This window comes from Manacus candei, unplaced genomic scaffold (assembly GCF_025592945.1).
Source record: "Manacus candei isolate 608988 ecotype Guabito, Panama unplaced genomic scaffold, ASM2559294v1 h1tg000169l, whole genome shotgun sequence".
Taxonomy (NCBI): Eukaryota; Metazoa; Chordata; class Aves; order Passeriformes; family Pipridae; genus Manacus; species Manacus candei.
Genome location: NW_026138217.1, coordinates 712,009 through 726,493, shown reverse-complemented (window position 1 = coordinate 726,493; position 14,485 = coordinate 712,009). Strand labels below are relative to the sequence as shown.

At 49.7% G+C, this 14,485-nt stretch overlaps 2 protein-coding genes across 3 annotated transcripts; one reads left to right on the top strand and one right to left on the bottom strand.

Annotated features, from left to right (window-relative positions):
• Window positions 1-321: 321 nt before the first annotated feature.
• MRTO4 (MRT4 homolog, ribosome maturation factor) lies at window positions 322-2,725 on the bottom strand. 2 transcript variants are annotated; one of them, XM_051773459.1, is made up of 8 exons: window positions 2,659-2,725; window positions 2,462-2,520; window positions 2,280-2,383; window positions 2,113-2,194; window positions 1,810-1,877; window positions 1,312-1,463; window positions 819-895; window positions 322-636 (listed from the first exon to the last, which is right to left on the bottom strand). In XM_051773459.1, exons 1-8 carry the CDS (start codon window positions 2,684-2,686, stop codon window positions 490-492), a joined length of 717 nt encoding a protein of 238 aa, XP_051629419.1. In that variant the 5' UTR covers window positions 2,687-2,725; the 3' UTR covers window positions 322-489. The 2 variants fall into 2 exon arrangements, with proteins under 2 accessions (XP_051629419.1, XP_051629420.1); XM_051773460.1 differs by having other exon boundaries at window positions 585-723.
• A 92-nt stretch (window positions 2,726-2,817) lies between these two features.
• On the top strand, window positions 2,818-13,882 carry EMC1 (ER membrane protein complex subunit 1). Its single transcript, XM_051773413.1, has 23 exons — window positions 2,818-2,973; window positions 3,079-3,203; window positions 3,431-3,496; window positions 3,616-3,709; window positions 4,303-4,431; window positions 4,566-4,692; window positions 5,045-5,194; window positions 5,503-5,670; window positions 6,001-6,072; window positions 6,500-6,559; window positions 6,800-6,922; window positions 7,136-7,232; window positions 7,889-8,005; window positions 8,813-9,012; window positions 9,258-9,407; window positions 9,759-9,920; window positions 10,192-10,311; window positions 10,532-10,669; window positions 11,114-11,287; window positions 11,440-11,650; window positions 12,154-12,238; window positions 12,767-12,896; window positions 13,243-13,882. Exons 1-23 carry the CDS (start codon window positions 2,861-2,863, stop codon window positions 13,420-13,422), a joined length of 2,991 nt encoding a protein of 996 aa, XP_051629373.1. The 5' UTR covers window positions 2,818-2,860; the 3' UTR covers window positions 13,423-13,882.
• The last annotated feature ends 603 nt before the right edge of the window (window positions 13,883-14,485 follow it).

The following is a 14,485-nucleotide window of genomic DNA, read 5'->3' as shown; positions in this document are numbered from 1 at the left end:
AGATTGGTTTGGGTTGGAAGGGACCTTAAAGCTCATCTCATCACAGTCCCTGCCATGAGCAGGGACACCTCCCACTAGCCCAGGTTGCTCAGAGCTCCATCCAGCCTGGTCTTGTACTCTTTCAGGGAGAGGGCAAAATTCCAGGGATGAGCTAAATTATCTTCTTCTATGTCAGAATAACAAACTCTTGGCATTTTCCCCACTGTGCTACATTGAAGTTGTATTAACTTTACACCCTTTCTGCCCGGTTTTCACATTTGAGGTGGAATTTTCTCAGATCCTGGGATACACAAACAGGAACAGGCAGCAGCAACAACCATCTGAAGTTTTGTATACAGATTTATATATATATAAAAAAAGCATAGTTAGATCATTTTTTACAAAGAGCACATTTGAGCTGATCATCCTTGTCCAGCTGCAGACAGGTGAGGGAAACATCCTCCTCTTTTTGTCTCTAAAATAGAATAGAACTGCCTGGTGTCCACACTGCTAGTCCTCGTTGCTGTCATCATCATTATCCTCCTCTTCCTCTTCCTCTGCTGTGTCTCCAACAAGCTTCTGGAAGTCTCCTGTCTCAGAATTCCACACGAATTTGATGGTGACTTTAAACTCTGCCATCTCATAACCGAAGAGTTTCTAGGAGAGGACACAAATGTGTTCCTGCTTTACCGTCTCTGTGTCCAGCTTAGCAAAACAGTCCAGACCACTTCCAGGTGGGAAGTGCTGCAGAGCAGGAGCCAAAATAATTGCTGCTGAGTTTCAGGGGTTGCATTAATGAATTATTTTGTATCAGGAAACAGGGCTGTTGTGTTACTCACCAGGACACGGGCCTGTTCCGGGGTGAGAACATCCCCTTCCTTGCAGACTTCATAATCTGAGAGCAGTGTCACCACCCCTGCAGGAACAAAACCTCTTCAACAGGCTCCCAGGTACTGGGTAACCCCCTGAAATGTGGGGTGAAGAGCCAGGACTCCCGCCAACACCACCCTTTGGAGCTTTCCACGCAATGTTAGTGCACCTCAAGGAGTTGGGTCAGCTCAAAAAAAACCCCCGTCTGGTTTCTGAATGGGTCAATCCCAGCTGTTCCCACTGGAAAAGGACAGTGTTTTGGAGAAAGCTTGTTCTTTGACTCATCCTTTGACATGAGTTTGGGAAGAACAGCACAAGAAGGACATAAGGAGTTCTAGCCTCATCCCAATGAGGAGAACATCCGTGGGATTTCTGCAGATCTAAATTCCATTTAACATTCTGCTTCTGATATCTTCCCTGCTCAGACAGACACGAGGCTGCCCTTCCCAGCTGCCCCAGTACCTTTCTTCAGCGCCGTGGGCAATCCCAGCTGCCGGAGCTGTGGCTCCATGGAATGTGGGAACTGCTCCAAGGGCCCTGTGTCCAGGCTCACCCCGTACGGTGCCTTGTTCCCGGCGCGGGCAAAGTCCACCTCTCGGAACTTGGAGAACCACCTGGGACAGGCAACAAGACCTTCAGCCTCCTCTGGCTACAGCCTGCCCTAAGTTCCTGTGTTGCCCAGAGAAGCTGTGGCTGCCCCTTCCCTGGAAGAGTCCAAGGCCAGGTTGGGCAGGGCTTGGAGCAACCTGGGCTAGTGGAAAGTGTCCCTGCTCATGGATGGGGTTGGGACTGGGTGAGATTTAAGGTCCCTTCCAACCCAAACCATTCCACGATTCCTTGCTGTCAGAGGGATGGCTGAGAAAAATGAGTGGAAACCCCCATGAGACCATCCCTGCTTTAAGGGAGCATCAGGGAGTGCAGTGGTTATATGGGAACAGGGCTGTACCAGACAGTACTTACTCATCCACCTCATCCCTAGTGCGGTTGGTGAAGAGGAGCCCAACCTCCCCTCTCAGGTGTTTGCTGACCTGGAAGAGAAGGAGCATCCATAGGGATCAAGCAGCACCAGGGACCCACCTGCAGTCCTGTACAGCTGCAAAAGCTCTGGTAACAACCAACCCTTTGTGTCAGGACACAGATGGATTCAATTAAAACACGCCCAAAACGGTGCCCGAGGACCTCTGGTGTCCTGGGATTGTTATTCCATGGTGTGAGGTAAGGCGGGTGAAGCTTTAGGACACCCAGGAAACCCCCAGTGCCCACCTTGTGCAGGTTCTCCTTGTACTCACTGCTCGGCGCCCGCCCCAGCGCCACCATCATCACCTTGTTCTTGCCGAAGAAGATCCTGGAGCAAAAGGAGGGGGATGTCAGCCCCGGGAGCTCACACCCCTTGGGAATTCCCCCCTTTCCAGCCCCTTCGGCGCCCCAACCTGCTGTGCTTCCAGGCGTTCCGGACGTCCTTGAGCTTGTTGTTTCTCATGTTGGCCACGGAGAACACGAAGATGTACTTGTAGGTGTCCACACAGCGGCGGAGCTGCGGGGGAGACGTTACCGGGACAGGGACTGGGACGGAGGAAAGGGGAGAAGGGGACAGGGACAGGGCCCCACTCACCTCGGTGATCAGCGCCTGCTTGGCCTCCAGCCCCTTCCGGGGCGTCCGCGTCAGGGAGACTGCGGAGAGCAAAGAAGTGCGTTAGAGTGGGATGGGGAAGGGAGCGGGCACGAGGATGGGCACTGACACAGGCATGGGAAGGGGATGAGGATCGGGAAGGGAATGGAAAAGGGACTGAAGGCCGGCCCCGCTCTCACCCTTTCGGTCCCGCCGGGACCTGGGCATGGTTCCGCCGTGCTCCGAGGCCCCCCGGCGGCGCGCGGGCTGCCGGGAGCGGCCAGGGCTGCCCCGCGCGCTGCCTGCGCGCTCCCCACGGCGCCGCCGCCCTTTCCTCGCGCAGGCGGTGGCGCGGGCGGCCCCGCGGCGCTCCGAGGCCCCCCGGGCGCCGGGGCCGCTGTGATGGCGGCGCGGCCGGGGCCGCTGGCGGTGCTGCTCTTCTTGGGACTGCTCCTGCCGCTCCTCCTGCCTTTGGCCGCCGCCGTCTACGAGGACCAAGTGGGCAAGTTCGACTGGTGAGCGCCGGGGGTCCCGCCGCGCCGCGTCCCCCTTCCCGCGGGCAGGCCCCGCACCCCTCCCGGCCCGAGTCCCGTGTCAGTGTCGCTCTCTTCCCTCCCTAGGAGGCAGCAGTACGTGGGGAAGCTCAAATTCGCCTCCTTGGAGGCCTCACAGGGCTCGAAGAAGCTCGTCGTGGCCACCGAGGAGAACGTGGTGGCCGCCCTGAACTCCCGGAGCGGCGAAATCCGTGAGTGCGGCCGATTCGGGGCTGACGGGTCGATCAAATCGTACTGGGTTTTACTCCTGAAAGGTGAACGCTGCCGACTGTGCCTTGTCAGGCAGGGAAGGGGCAGCCGACGGGTCAGAGCTGTGGCTTAGGGCAGGCAGACTGTGCTCTGTATGAACTTAAAAATAATAGGAAGAAATGCCTTTGGGGGGGGCTAATCTTGTTCTCGCTGGGCTGTGTCTCCCCAGTGTGGCGCCACGTGGACAAGGGAACCGCGGAAGGGACGATCGATGCGATGCTGATCCATGGGCAGGGTAAGGGGCACGTGCCGGGGCTGGGATTGCTCCGGGACTGTGGGAGCTCAGCCGCGTGCGAGAGCACAGGCTGGAGCTGCACAGCTCGTGGCTTTGTTGCTCCGTGTTTCCCCGGGCAGATGCCGTTAGTGTGTCCAACGGAGGGCGAATCCTGCGCTCCTGGGAGACCAACATCGGGGGACTGAACTGGGAGACGTCCCTGGACACTGGCAGGTAGGATTTCCTGGCTGCACTGGCTTCTCTCCTTGTATTGCTGGGCTGGGAAGGAAGGAAGGGGTTATGGATCTTCTCTGGACTTGCACTGTAGAGGAAGATTAGTTAGAGATAAAATTTCAAGAATAAGTTTTGGGTGAATTATTTATGAATGCCTGACCTTGCACCAGGATCACTGAGGTTGGAAAAGCCCTCCCAGCGCATGGAACCCCCCCCCCCCCGTGCCTGATGCCCACCTTGTCCCCAGCCCAGAGCACTCAGTGCCACGGCCAGTCCTTCCTTGGACACTTCCAGGGGTGGAGACTCTACCACCTCCCTGGGCAGCCCTTTTCAAGGTCTGACCACCATGGAGAAATTCCTCCTGCTGTCTGACCTGACCCTCCCTTGGCACAGCTTGTTCCCTGGGAGCCGAGCCCAACCCCCCCCTTGGCTCCCCCCTCCTGTCAGGGAGTTGCAGAGCCAGAAGATCCCCCCTGAGCCTCCTTTTCTCCAGACTGAGCCCCCCCAGCTCCCTCAGCCGCTTCTGCTGCTCCAGACCCTCCTAGAGGGTAAAATAGGAATTCCCTAATTTCTTGTTGGTTGGCTTTGCTCAGTTTCCAGGCAGCTGCTCTGGTGGGGCTCCAGGATACAGTGAAATACGTGGCAGTGCTGAAGAAGACGGCCCTGTCTCTGCACTACCTGTCCAACGGGCACCAGAAGTGGGTGGAACACTTGCCAGAAAGGTGGGAACACGTTTGAAGGAGTGGTGGGAGCTCCTGGCAGAGGGAAGGGTGCTGCTTCTGCCTCGTGCTTCTGAAAACCTCTGAAAAGAGCAATGTGAGAAGGTGATGCTTCATGGTTGCTGCCTCTCTCGCAGTGAGAGCACTCAGTACCAGTTGCTGTATTCCCACGGGACTGGAGTGATCCACGTGCTTGGAATCGTTTCCCAGAGCCACCTGAACATCTTGACATTCAGTGCAGAGGATGGAGAAATTACAAAACAGGTAGTGCTCAACTGTGGATTCAAATACTGGGTTTGGTGTTAACAAATGTGCTTCCAACCCACGGGCTGTGCTGTGGTAGGTAGAGGATTCGATGGTTGTGGTGCAGAGAAACTTTCCTTCCACTGAGGCACTGCCTGCAGGCCAGAACATGGATTTCATGGCTGAATGTCCTGAAAGCCAAACCGAATTAGAGTGGCACCTGTTAGTCAAGGTTATCTCATAAACCTCAGGCTGACAGATAGTGTCTCCCAGTCCTGGGGAAAAATATTTCTGACTTGAATTCTTGGCTGTGTCCATATTGGTACCTTGAAGATTTGACTGTGCTGACACCTTGATGTCTGTGGTTGTGCAGGTGAGAGTGGCAGCCCCGTGGCTGCAGAGCCTGGAGCACACCTGTGGTGTGGTGGGGGAGGCTGTGCTGGTGTGTGTGGACACGGACACGCACTCGCTCCACGTCTGCTCTCTGGAGACAGAGCATGAGATGAAGCAGATTCCCCTGCAGGTGAGAATTGTATGTTATTCCTTGCCTAGCTGGTTTGGTGCCTCACCCAGCCTGTGAGTGAACTGTGGAATGACTTAAGAGGTTTGGCGGGTCATGATTCATAAATTGAGGGAAGGGTGAGAAAGCTTATGTCTGTCTAATCATTCCTTCTGGATTGATGTCTTCAAAGCTTTGCTCCAGTGGGAGCCTCAGCCTCCCTGCTCCTGCTTTATTGATCCTGACCCAGGGAATCTCTCCATGTGGCTGCATTGCTGCTGAGAGGAGGAAGGTGTTGGTCTCAGTAGCACGTGTGCTTGTCTCCCTTGCAGTCCCTGGAGCTGGAGTTTACAGATGACTTCCAGGCCAGGATCTTGGCCACTCAACCCAGTGTCACCAGTGCTTCCCGGACCCAGTTCTTCCTGCAGCTCTCTCCCAGCCACTTCTCCCTGCTGCAGTACAAGCACGGGCTGCTCAGCCACCTCCGGGACTTCCAGCAGGTACCCGGCACAAATGTACCCAGCCAGAGGGCCAACTGCAGCTTAAAATCCTTCAGAACTCTTAGGCCAGCTGGCAGGTTTTGAAAATCTCAGTAACTGGGCATAATATTTAAAAAACCTGTGGCAGATCAACTGTTCCCATGTTTATGAGAAATTGTCTTACTTTTTTTTTTATTGGGGGAAACTATAAAATTCAAAATTTGGCTGTGAAAGATTATTTGTTTTTAATTCCACTTTGGCTTTATTTACTTCACAAGCAGTTTTTGGTGGGCTTTGGGGTTTTCTTGGGGTTTTGTTTTTAGTGATTTCCTGCTATTTTTTTCTTTCCAGGCAGCTCTGGTGAGCTTTGCAACCACCGGGGAGAAGACAGTGGCTGCTGTCCTGACATGCAGGAGTGAACTGGTAAACACAGTTCCTGTTCTCTGGAACCAGCACAGCTCTAGGGATGTGCTCTGGGAGTGTTTCACAGGCTCGGGGATGGGGAGTCCCCTGGGGAAGAGGAGGGTTTGATGAGCTTCGGTGGAAATGCAATTAAGGCTTGATTGTGTCCAGCTCAGGCTGGGTCTGGCTTAGTGGAAGGTGGTGTCCTGTTTCAGCATTATGTAAGGTGGGCATGTGACCTTGGAATTGGATTTACTGATCCATAGAGAATTTCAGTTCTTGGGGATATCAAACGTAGGTTAATGAAAGATAGTATATAATAGAGGAGAACTGTTTCCTGCCTGATTTCACAGTCAAACTGAGACTTGTCAGGCACTCAAAAACCTAATTTTTTATAGTCTTACTGGTGTCTGCAGCCATGTTACATCTCTTCTCATTCTCATTTCAGAAACCTGGAAGTGCTGATGGCCTTCATGCTGGAAGTACTCTGGAGGAAGCCTGGAGGCAGGTATGAGGTGCTCTTGTTCCCAGGAGCAGTGGGAGTTCTTGTTAGTCCCTTTTTTTCCTTTGTGTGCAGGAACGGAATGACAGAGGTGTTACACCAGCTTTTTAGAAGCTGCTGTTTTGCAACTGTTCTTATATAGAACCTAAAAATGTTTTGAAGCCACAGTCCTTGCTGAATGTGGAATCCTGGTGCAGATTTTGGTGTGGTATGTGTGCAACTTCTGATTTCTGCCTGCTGTTCCAGGATTCCTTAACGTGCTCCAACCAAACCTACAATATAAATCTCTACCTGGTTGAAACTGGACAAAGGCTGTTGGATACCACGATTACCTTTAGCCTGGAGAAAGGAGGTGCCAAACCACAGCAGGTGAGGAGGGAGGGGTTATTTCAGTCCTATGGTTGCTCAGACCTGCAGTGCCCTCCCTTCCCTGATTTGGCAGGATGGGGAGAACCCTTCAGGCAATGGGAAAGAGCATTTTGGGGTTTACACTATCCCACTGTTGCTCTTGTTTCACCTGAGTTCTCTTTTCTCTTAGGTGGTGTGATCATAAACCTGTTTTCCTTGCTCTTCTTTTCCCAGCTATACATCCAAGTTTTCCTGAAGAAGGATGACTCCGTGGGCTATCGAGCCTTGGTGCAAACAGAAGACCACATGCTCATTTTCCTCCAGCAACCAGGTAAATGCACAAACAGCTTCCTCCACCTGTAACGGTGGCCAGAAGAAAATTCCAAATCCTAAAGGATTCTTATTTTATCATTACTTTCCTTGGACACCGGCAAAATTAATATAACTTTTCTGAGTCCCATAGAAGACACAGGAGACTCTTTCACCTGAGCAAAGAGTTCTGCCGTGTTCTTTGTGTAGGCAGAGCCTTTGAGTTTCAGGGGCTTTCTACAGATTTCAAAACTTTTTGTAGGATGAAAATCTAAGTCCGGGTGTAGAGATTCCTCAAAGTTTTGCAGAAAAGATCCTCATGGCAAAAATATTAATTGTCAGAAAGGGTTAAAAGTCCATATCAGTGACACAAATTTTCTGAGGTTTTAAAGGAGTCTAGGAGTTCACACTGTTCAATCTCTTATTTTAAACAGACTTAACGAATCCCTTTTAAAACACCACATTGCTTTTATTGATCTTGTGGTTTTCTTCTCGGAAGTGGCTCCAGTTGCATAAAGTATTTGTCTTTTATGAAATAGTTAATTTAGTTATATTAGATAGATATACGCTGTTTTGCATTTCATAAGAAGGGATTTGCATTTGAAGGGTCCACTGGAACATAGTCTTATTCCCAAGTATTAAGTTGATTTTTCCAATATTCTACTAATTTTTTTCCAGGAAAAGTTGTGTGGAGTAGAGAGGAGTCACTATCAGAGGTGGTAAGCCTGGAGATGGTGGATCTACCTCTGACAGGGGCACAGGCTGAGCTGGAGGGGGAATTTGGAAAAAAAGCAGGTGAGTTTAACAGAAAGGCCTTTGTGAGTTTGTTTTTCTTCCTGAATAAATGTATTTATTTCTGTGCACTCCGAGCTGAGAGATGAATTCAGATCTCTACTGATGGCAATTAAAATGAGCAGAAATAAACCCTTTTCTGTCTAAACTTTTGAAGTGCAATGTCAAATGCAGATGACACGAGTATATTATATTGTTACGTTGAAAAACCAGTCAGCAGAGGTAGGAGGGATTTTGACCATCTCTCCTAAATGTTTCCTTTGACTCTTTCTGGAAGATTTGTTTCCAATAGCCTGTTTTTTTGCTTTGTTTTGTCTTTCCTTGCTGTCCTGGATGCAGCCATTCAAGGTAACCCAGCCTGCATGCAGTGTGCTCTGCTCCTGCCTAGTGCTTCCTGGTGCCACTGGTCTCCTCTGCTTGCTCTCCTCAGGGCTGAAACAGAGTTGGTCTGGTGTTTATTTCAAGGAACTAAATATAAACCCTTATCTGGTAGAATGAAGTATTTTACTTATTGAGTGCAGAGGGAGATGCAGACCTTGGAGGTGGGTGGGCACAGCGAGAAAGAATACAAAATTCTCTGCATGAAGGTTTGCTTTCAGTTGATACAGACATATTTTGGAATGAGTGTGAAGCAGGCAAAGGTTTGTGAGTGCCAGAGTCTGTCATTAAATGATAACTATAACTGTTATTCCAGAGTGGGAGGCAAAGGTTGGTGCATGGCAGCATTTCTTGTACTGGCCGACATCATAATTTCAGTCATGGGGTGGGACGTGTTTTCCCTGTTCTCGTCACTGTTGGTGTCATTTGCAGACGGTTTGCTGGGGATGTTTCTGAAGAGACTGTCCTCCCAGCTCATCCTGCTGCAAGCCTGGACTGCTCACCTCTGGAAGATGTTCTACGATGCCAGGAAACCCCGAAGCCAGATTAAAAATGAGATTAACATTGACAATTTGGCCAGAGATGAATTCAACCTCCAGAAAATGATGGTGATGGTCACTGCCTCAGGAAAGGTGAGGAAGTCAGGGGAGGAATCTCTTTCTAGACTGTAGCAAAGAGTCTCAGCTCTGAATTTCCAGCCCTGTTTTTAGCCAGGTTTGGACAGAATGTCATGAGAGGATGCACAGGATGTTTTGTGATACCTTTAAAGAGGGACTAAGACTCTTCTTTCTTTGGGATATGACAAAGGAAGATGCAGTGTTTGAATGTGAGAGGTGTGTTTTCCTAAACTTTGGCTTTCCTGTGTCTCTGTGATCAGCTCTTTGGCATTGAAAGCAGTTCTGGCACCATCCTGTGGAAGCAATACCTCAGGAATGTGAGACCAGGCTCCTCCTTCAAGCTGATGGTGCAAAGGACAACAGCCCATTTCCCACACCCTCCACAGTGCACTCTGCTTGTGAAGGACAAGGTGAGGCCCCTTCCCTGGCCCGGTCCCCTGAGCTGGCTTAGTCTGGAAATGTGTCTTTGTAAAGAGCAGGAAAAACCATATCTTTGGGTATAATCTGACTATCACTGATGTGGGTATGGAAGGAGAGAGAGACCTGTAGGGAAGAAGACACACAAGCCTGAAAAACTTAAGAGTAGTCATAGTTTTTATAAGACACATGTGGGATAGAGAATATTTGTGTCCACACAGAATCTTTTCAGGGTGGAATAGCTGAACCCTGGCTATGAATAGTCCAACACTAGCAAGCAATAGTTAGAAAAACACCTCTTTTTTCTCCCTTAGAAAAGATTTTGCCTTTTATTTGTCTTTTAGGAAACCAAAATGAGCTTTCTGTATGTCTTTAACCCCATCTTTGGGAAGAGAAGCCAAGTAGCTCCCCCTGTTCTGAAACGTCCAATTCTCCAGACTCTGCTTCTGCCAATTATGGATCAAGACTATGCCAAAGTCCTGCTTCTAATTGATGATGAGTACAAGGTAAATGGCTTTGCCTGGATGCAGTTTTCTTCATGTTCTGGTTAATTATCCCCCTCCCTTTTGGAGCAAGATGAAAACAAATGCCATTGGGTCTCATTTCACACAAAACTATGAAGTTATTCTGGTAAGACAGACCTTATCCTGATAAACATGTTTGAAATAATCTTTCTAGTTCATTTGTTTTGTTGTTGTTGTTTTGGGGTTTTTTTGTTTGTTTTTTTCTTTCTGTGTCAGTTGGTTTTTAACCTGTGTTTCAATCCTTCTTTTCCAGGTTATAGCTTTCCCGGCCACTAAAAACGTCCTTCGCCAGTTAGAAGAAATAGCCCATTCTATCTATTTTTATCTAGTTGATGCTGAGCAGGGAAAACTTTCTGGATTCAGGCTGAAAAAGGTAGGGAAGATTCGTTGCAGTCCAAGTGATGCCACTTTCCCGGATAACGGTAGATTTCTTTGTCTGATTTGTGGAGTTTTGCTTAGACCAGGAACATTCAGCCTCATCATGTGCCGAAGAAACTTTTAAAATGCAAAAGCAGAGAAAGCTGCATCTTGTTGGTGGAGGTGGTGTTTTGTTGAGGACAGGATCAAACCTCCTAGCTGCTTTTTCCTTGCAGGACCTGACCACAGAGGAGAGCTGGGAGGTGGTGATCCCCCCAGAGGTGCAGAGGATTGTGGCTGTCAAAGGGAAGAGGTCCAACGAGCACGTGCACTCCCAGGGCCGTGTGATGGGCGACCGCAGCGTCCTCTACAAGGTGCTGTTCCAGCTTTGGGTTGACTTTCTGTGGATGCGTTATCCCACGGGAACATCTCAGTATCATTCCTGGGCACTACTTTGAGATTAGCTGCCTTGTGGTGCCAGTTTTTCCCATAACCCTCTGCAGAAGATGCAAATTTTGGTGGAGATTTCTACTCTAACACATTTTCATGCAGCAATTAAGTCAGTCAAACATCTGATATTGGAAAAATAACTGCTTGATTTGTTCGGGTGACTTGAGCTAATGAGATAATTTGCTTATGATAAGCTCAGTGCCAGATGAAATGCAGAAACGAGGAGCTCGTGGCACTAAAAGGGGATCTCTTTTCTTTTTTTCTAGTCCCTGAACCCAAACCTGCCTAGTGCCAGATGAAATGCAGGAATGAGGTGTCTGTGGCACTAAAGTGGGGCTGGATCTCCATTGTCTTTTGTTTTTCTGTAGTCCCTGAACCCAAACCTGCTCGCTGTGGTGACGGAGAGCACAGACACACACCACGAGCGCACGTTCATCGGGATCTACCTGATTGATGGGGTCACAGGCAGGATCATCCACTCCTCAGTGCAGAAGAAAGCCAAGGGACCCGTCCACATGGTTCACTCAGAGAACTGGGTGGTGGTAAGAGTTTAGTCTCGTCTAGTTCCTTACATTTGGGAGGTTGGGGCAGTTCCTGAACCTGTATGGTCAAAAAGCCTTCTGCATTCTCTGTGATCTCCTGCTCCTTCTGTATTATTGCTTGCCTCATATTCCTAAACATCTCCTCGTTCCAGTACCAGTACTGGAACACGAAGGCCCGTAGGAATGAGTTCACTGTGCTGGAGCTCTACGAGGGGACAGAGCAGTACAACGCCACAGCCTTCAGCTCCCTGGACCGCCCCATCCTGCCCCAGGTTCTCCAGCAATCCTACATCTTCCCTTCTGCCATCAGTGCCATGGAGGCCACAATCACCGAGCGGGGCATCACCAGTCGCCACTTGCTCAGTAAGTGCCTGCTCTCTGCTCGGTGGGTTTCAAGTAGCACTGAAATCCAAGCAGAATGCAGTTTGCTGCCAAAGAATCAGGCCTGTGGGTTGTCCTGGACTCCTGCAAGTGCAAGGATAAGCACCCAAGAGAGTGTTAATGTTGGAAAATGCTGTCAGAAATGGCCATGGGGTGTCAGAGAAGGGTGCCAGACTCTTTCCAATGGTGCCCAGTGACAGCGTGAGGAGTGATGGCCATAAACTAAAACACGTGAAGTTTCATCTCAACATGAGGAAGAACTTCATGCTGTGGGTGGCAGAGCACTGGAACAGCTGCCCAGGGAGGGTGTGGAGTCTCCCTGTCTGGAGACATTCCAAACCCACCTGAACACGTTCCTGTGTTGCCTGCTCCAGGTGATCCTGCCTTGGCAGTGGGGTTGGACTGGGGGATCTCCAGAGGTCCCTTCCAACACCAACAATTCTGTGATTCTGTGATTTTTAAGATGCTTTTCTTTTAATGCACAGTTGGGCTTCCCTCTGGGGCTATCCTGTCGCTTCCAAAGGCTCTTCTGGATCCTCGGCGCCCAGAGATCCCGACGGAACAGAGCAGGTAAGGAAGGTGTGATAAGCCCTCTTGCTGGGCAGCTGTGAGGAGGGATGGATTTTGGAAAACGGAAGTGTGAAGTGGAACAACCTGTCCTGAATGGAGTCAGGGCAGTTTTTGCATGGAATGAAGGGAGGTTTCTTCAAGTCGATGATTTTAGATGTCTTTTCCAAATGAAAGGATTCTGTAGTTCTGTTCCCAGTCTGTGATGATGGGATGTGTTTGTAATGCAGCAGGTCAGTCATTAGTAAATCAGCCTGTTGTCTACAGTCTTAGAAAAAAGAGCAGTCAGAGTAACTAGATTTTTTAGAATTACACTTATTTTTAAAACTTTAGAAGCCTGGAAGGAAGCAGCAGCAGTTTAGCCTGACCCAGCTGATAGGTTTGATTTTCATCCTGCTGCAAAAATGAATCTGCACAGGGAAAAGCTTCCAAATTTGCTGTTTCAGATCAGCTTGAGATAATCAGAGTAGGAAACACTGATGACAGTGTGCTGTTTTATTGGGATGTCATTGGGCTTTAACTGCCTTTCAGGGAGGAGAACTTGATCCCATACTCCCCTGACGTGCAGATCCACGCCGAGAGGTTCATCAACTACAACCAGACCATATCCCGCATGAGGGGGATTTACACAGCCCCCTCCGGCCTCGAGTCCACCTGTCTGGTGAGTGCAGGGTGCAGACCCAGTGCGGATCCGTGGAATTTGGGAGGAAATCCTGATCCACAGGCACGATACCACAGCCTGTGGCTGGGAGCTCTGTAATTCCAATAATGTGGCTGCTCACAGCTTAAACATTCCTTCTTTTAATCTGGAACACGATTTTTTGGGACTATTTAAGTGAGTCTTTTTGCTGTATAAGTGCTTTTTTTTTTTTTTTTGACTGTGCAACTGGGGTTTTTTGCTATTTAAGTGGGGTTTTGGGGCTATTTAGAACTATAACCCCTAGTGAATAATTTTTGACTTTTTATGCTCAAAGCTGTGTCACCAGCTTCTCCTGTCCCCCCTGCAGGTTGTTGTCTATGGCCTGGACATCTTCCAGACCCGTGTGTACCCCTCGAAGCAGTTTGATGTCCTGAAGGACGACTATGACTACGTGTTGATCAGCAGTGTCCTCTTTGGGCTGGTCTTTGCCACCATGATCACCAAGAGACTGGCCCAGGTGAAGCTGCTCAACCGGGCCTGGCGCTGAGGGAAGGTGGGCCTGGAGAAGGCAGCTGGGGTGGGACTGTCTGGGGATCCACTGCTGGGCTCTCTTGGGATCCCAGCTCACCTGATGGATGCAAACATCAATATTCCATCTTGCTGGGAGATATTTGTGAGGAAAAGCTGCTGGTGTAACAAAACACAGCCCACCTGTGTCCTGAGGAGAAATGGAAGAGACATCATCTGCTCTGACTGAAAAAGAAAGTCCCAAACCTCCCATAAAGCCCTAAAATCACATTGCCTCCCTGATGTTGGTGAAGAGAATACTAAGGACACGTGTCCTCTCCATCCCTGGCTCTTCCTCAGCGCCAACTGTGCCCCACATATGGCAGAGGGGAGGGGCGAGGGGTGTTGGCAGCTGTACTTTGAGAGCTGGACTGGAAATGTGTGAGCTCCTGATGCAAGGAGGAGACCTTGGGTTATTTAAATAAAATGTTTAGAAATTGGGTGGGTGTTGGTGGGAAACAGCCTCATGGAGTCACTGATGCCATTGCAGAGCTGTGGGAGGAATTGGAATGTAAAATCTCTCCATGTTCTTTATTTATTATGATGGTAACGGCAGCTCCTTCCCATGTGTTTTACATTTTCCTGGATTTCTGTACAACATGAGATGAAGGTGTTGTGGTCCAGGGTGAGGAACCTCACAGTGTTTCCCTCTGATCACGGCTCAACTCCGTGGGTTTGAAGTGTTATAATCAAGATTGGCAGAGTTGTTCCCCTGTGAGAGGCTGTGTCCCATCTGGCCCCTGTGCAGCTGCAGAGCCTCAGGAAATCCGGGGGCTGCGGAGCAGAGGCTGCCCTTGGGCTGGGAATGCGGTTTTGGGGATACTGAAGTGGGTTTGGGGCCGTTTAAGTGAGGGGTTTTGGGCTACTTAAGTGGGTTGGGGAACTATTTAGGTGTTTTTTGTGGGGCTATTTTAGTGGGGTTTGGGTCTATTTAACTGGGTTTTATGGCTATTTAAGTGGGGTTCTTTTTGCCATGTAAGTGGTGTCTCGGGGCCTACTTGGGTGTTTTGGAGGGCTATTTAAGTGGGGTTTTTTTGGAGCTA

Excerpts from the sequence above, each read along its gene's own strand:
- MRTO4 (XM_051773459.1), bottom strand. The coding sequence starts at position 2,686 with ATGCCCAGGTCCCGGCGGGACCGAAAGG. Across the intron at positions 1,464-1,809 it reads ACTAGGGATGAGGTGGATGA|GTGGTTCTCCAAGTTCCGAG; the intron begins GTAAGTACTGTC and ends TGCCTGTCCCAG. Across the intron at positions 637-818 it reads CGGAACAGGCCCGTGTCCTG|AAACTCTTCGGTTATGAGAT; the intron begins GTGAGTAACACA and ends GTCCTCTCCTAG.
- EMC1 (XM_051773413.1), top strand. The coding sequence starts at position 2,861 with ATGGCGGCGCGGCCGGGGCCGCTGGCGGTGCTGCTCTTCTTGGGACTG. Across the intron at positions 3,204-3,430 it reads CTCCCGGAGCGGCGAAATCC|TGTGGCGCCACGTGGACAAG; the intron begins GTGAGTGCGGCC and ends GTGTCTCCCCAG. Across the intron at positions 3,710-4,302 it reads ACGTCCCTGGACACTGGCAG|TTTCCAGGCAGCTGCTCTGG; the intron begins GTAGGATTTCCT and ends GGCTTTGCTCAG.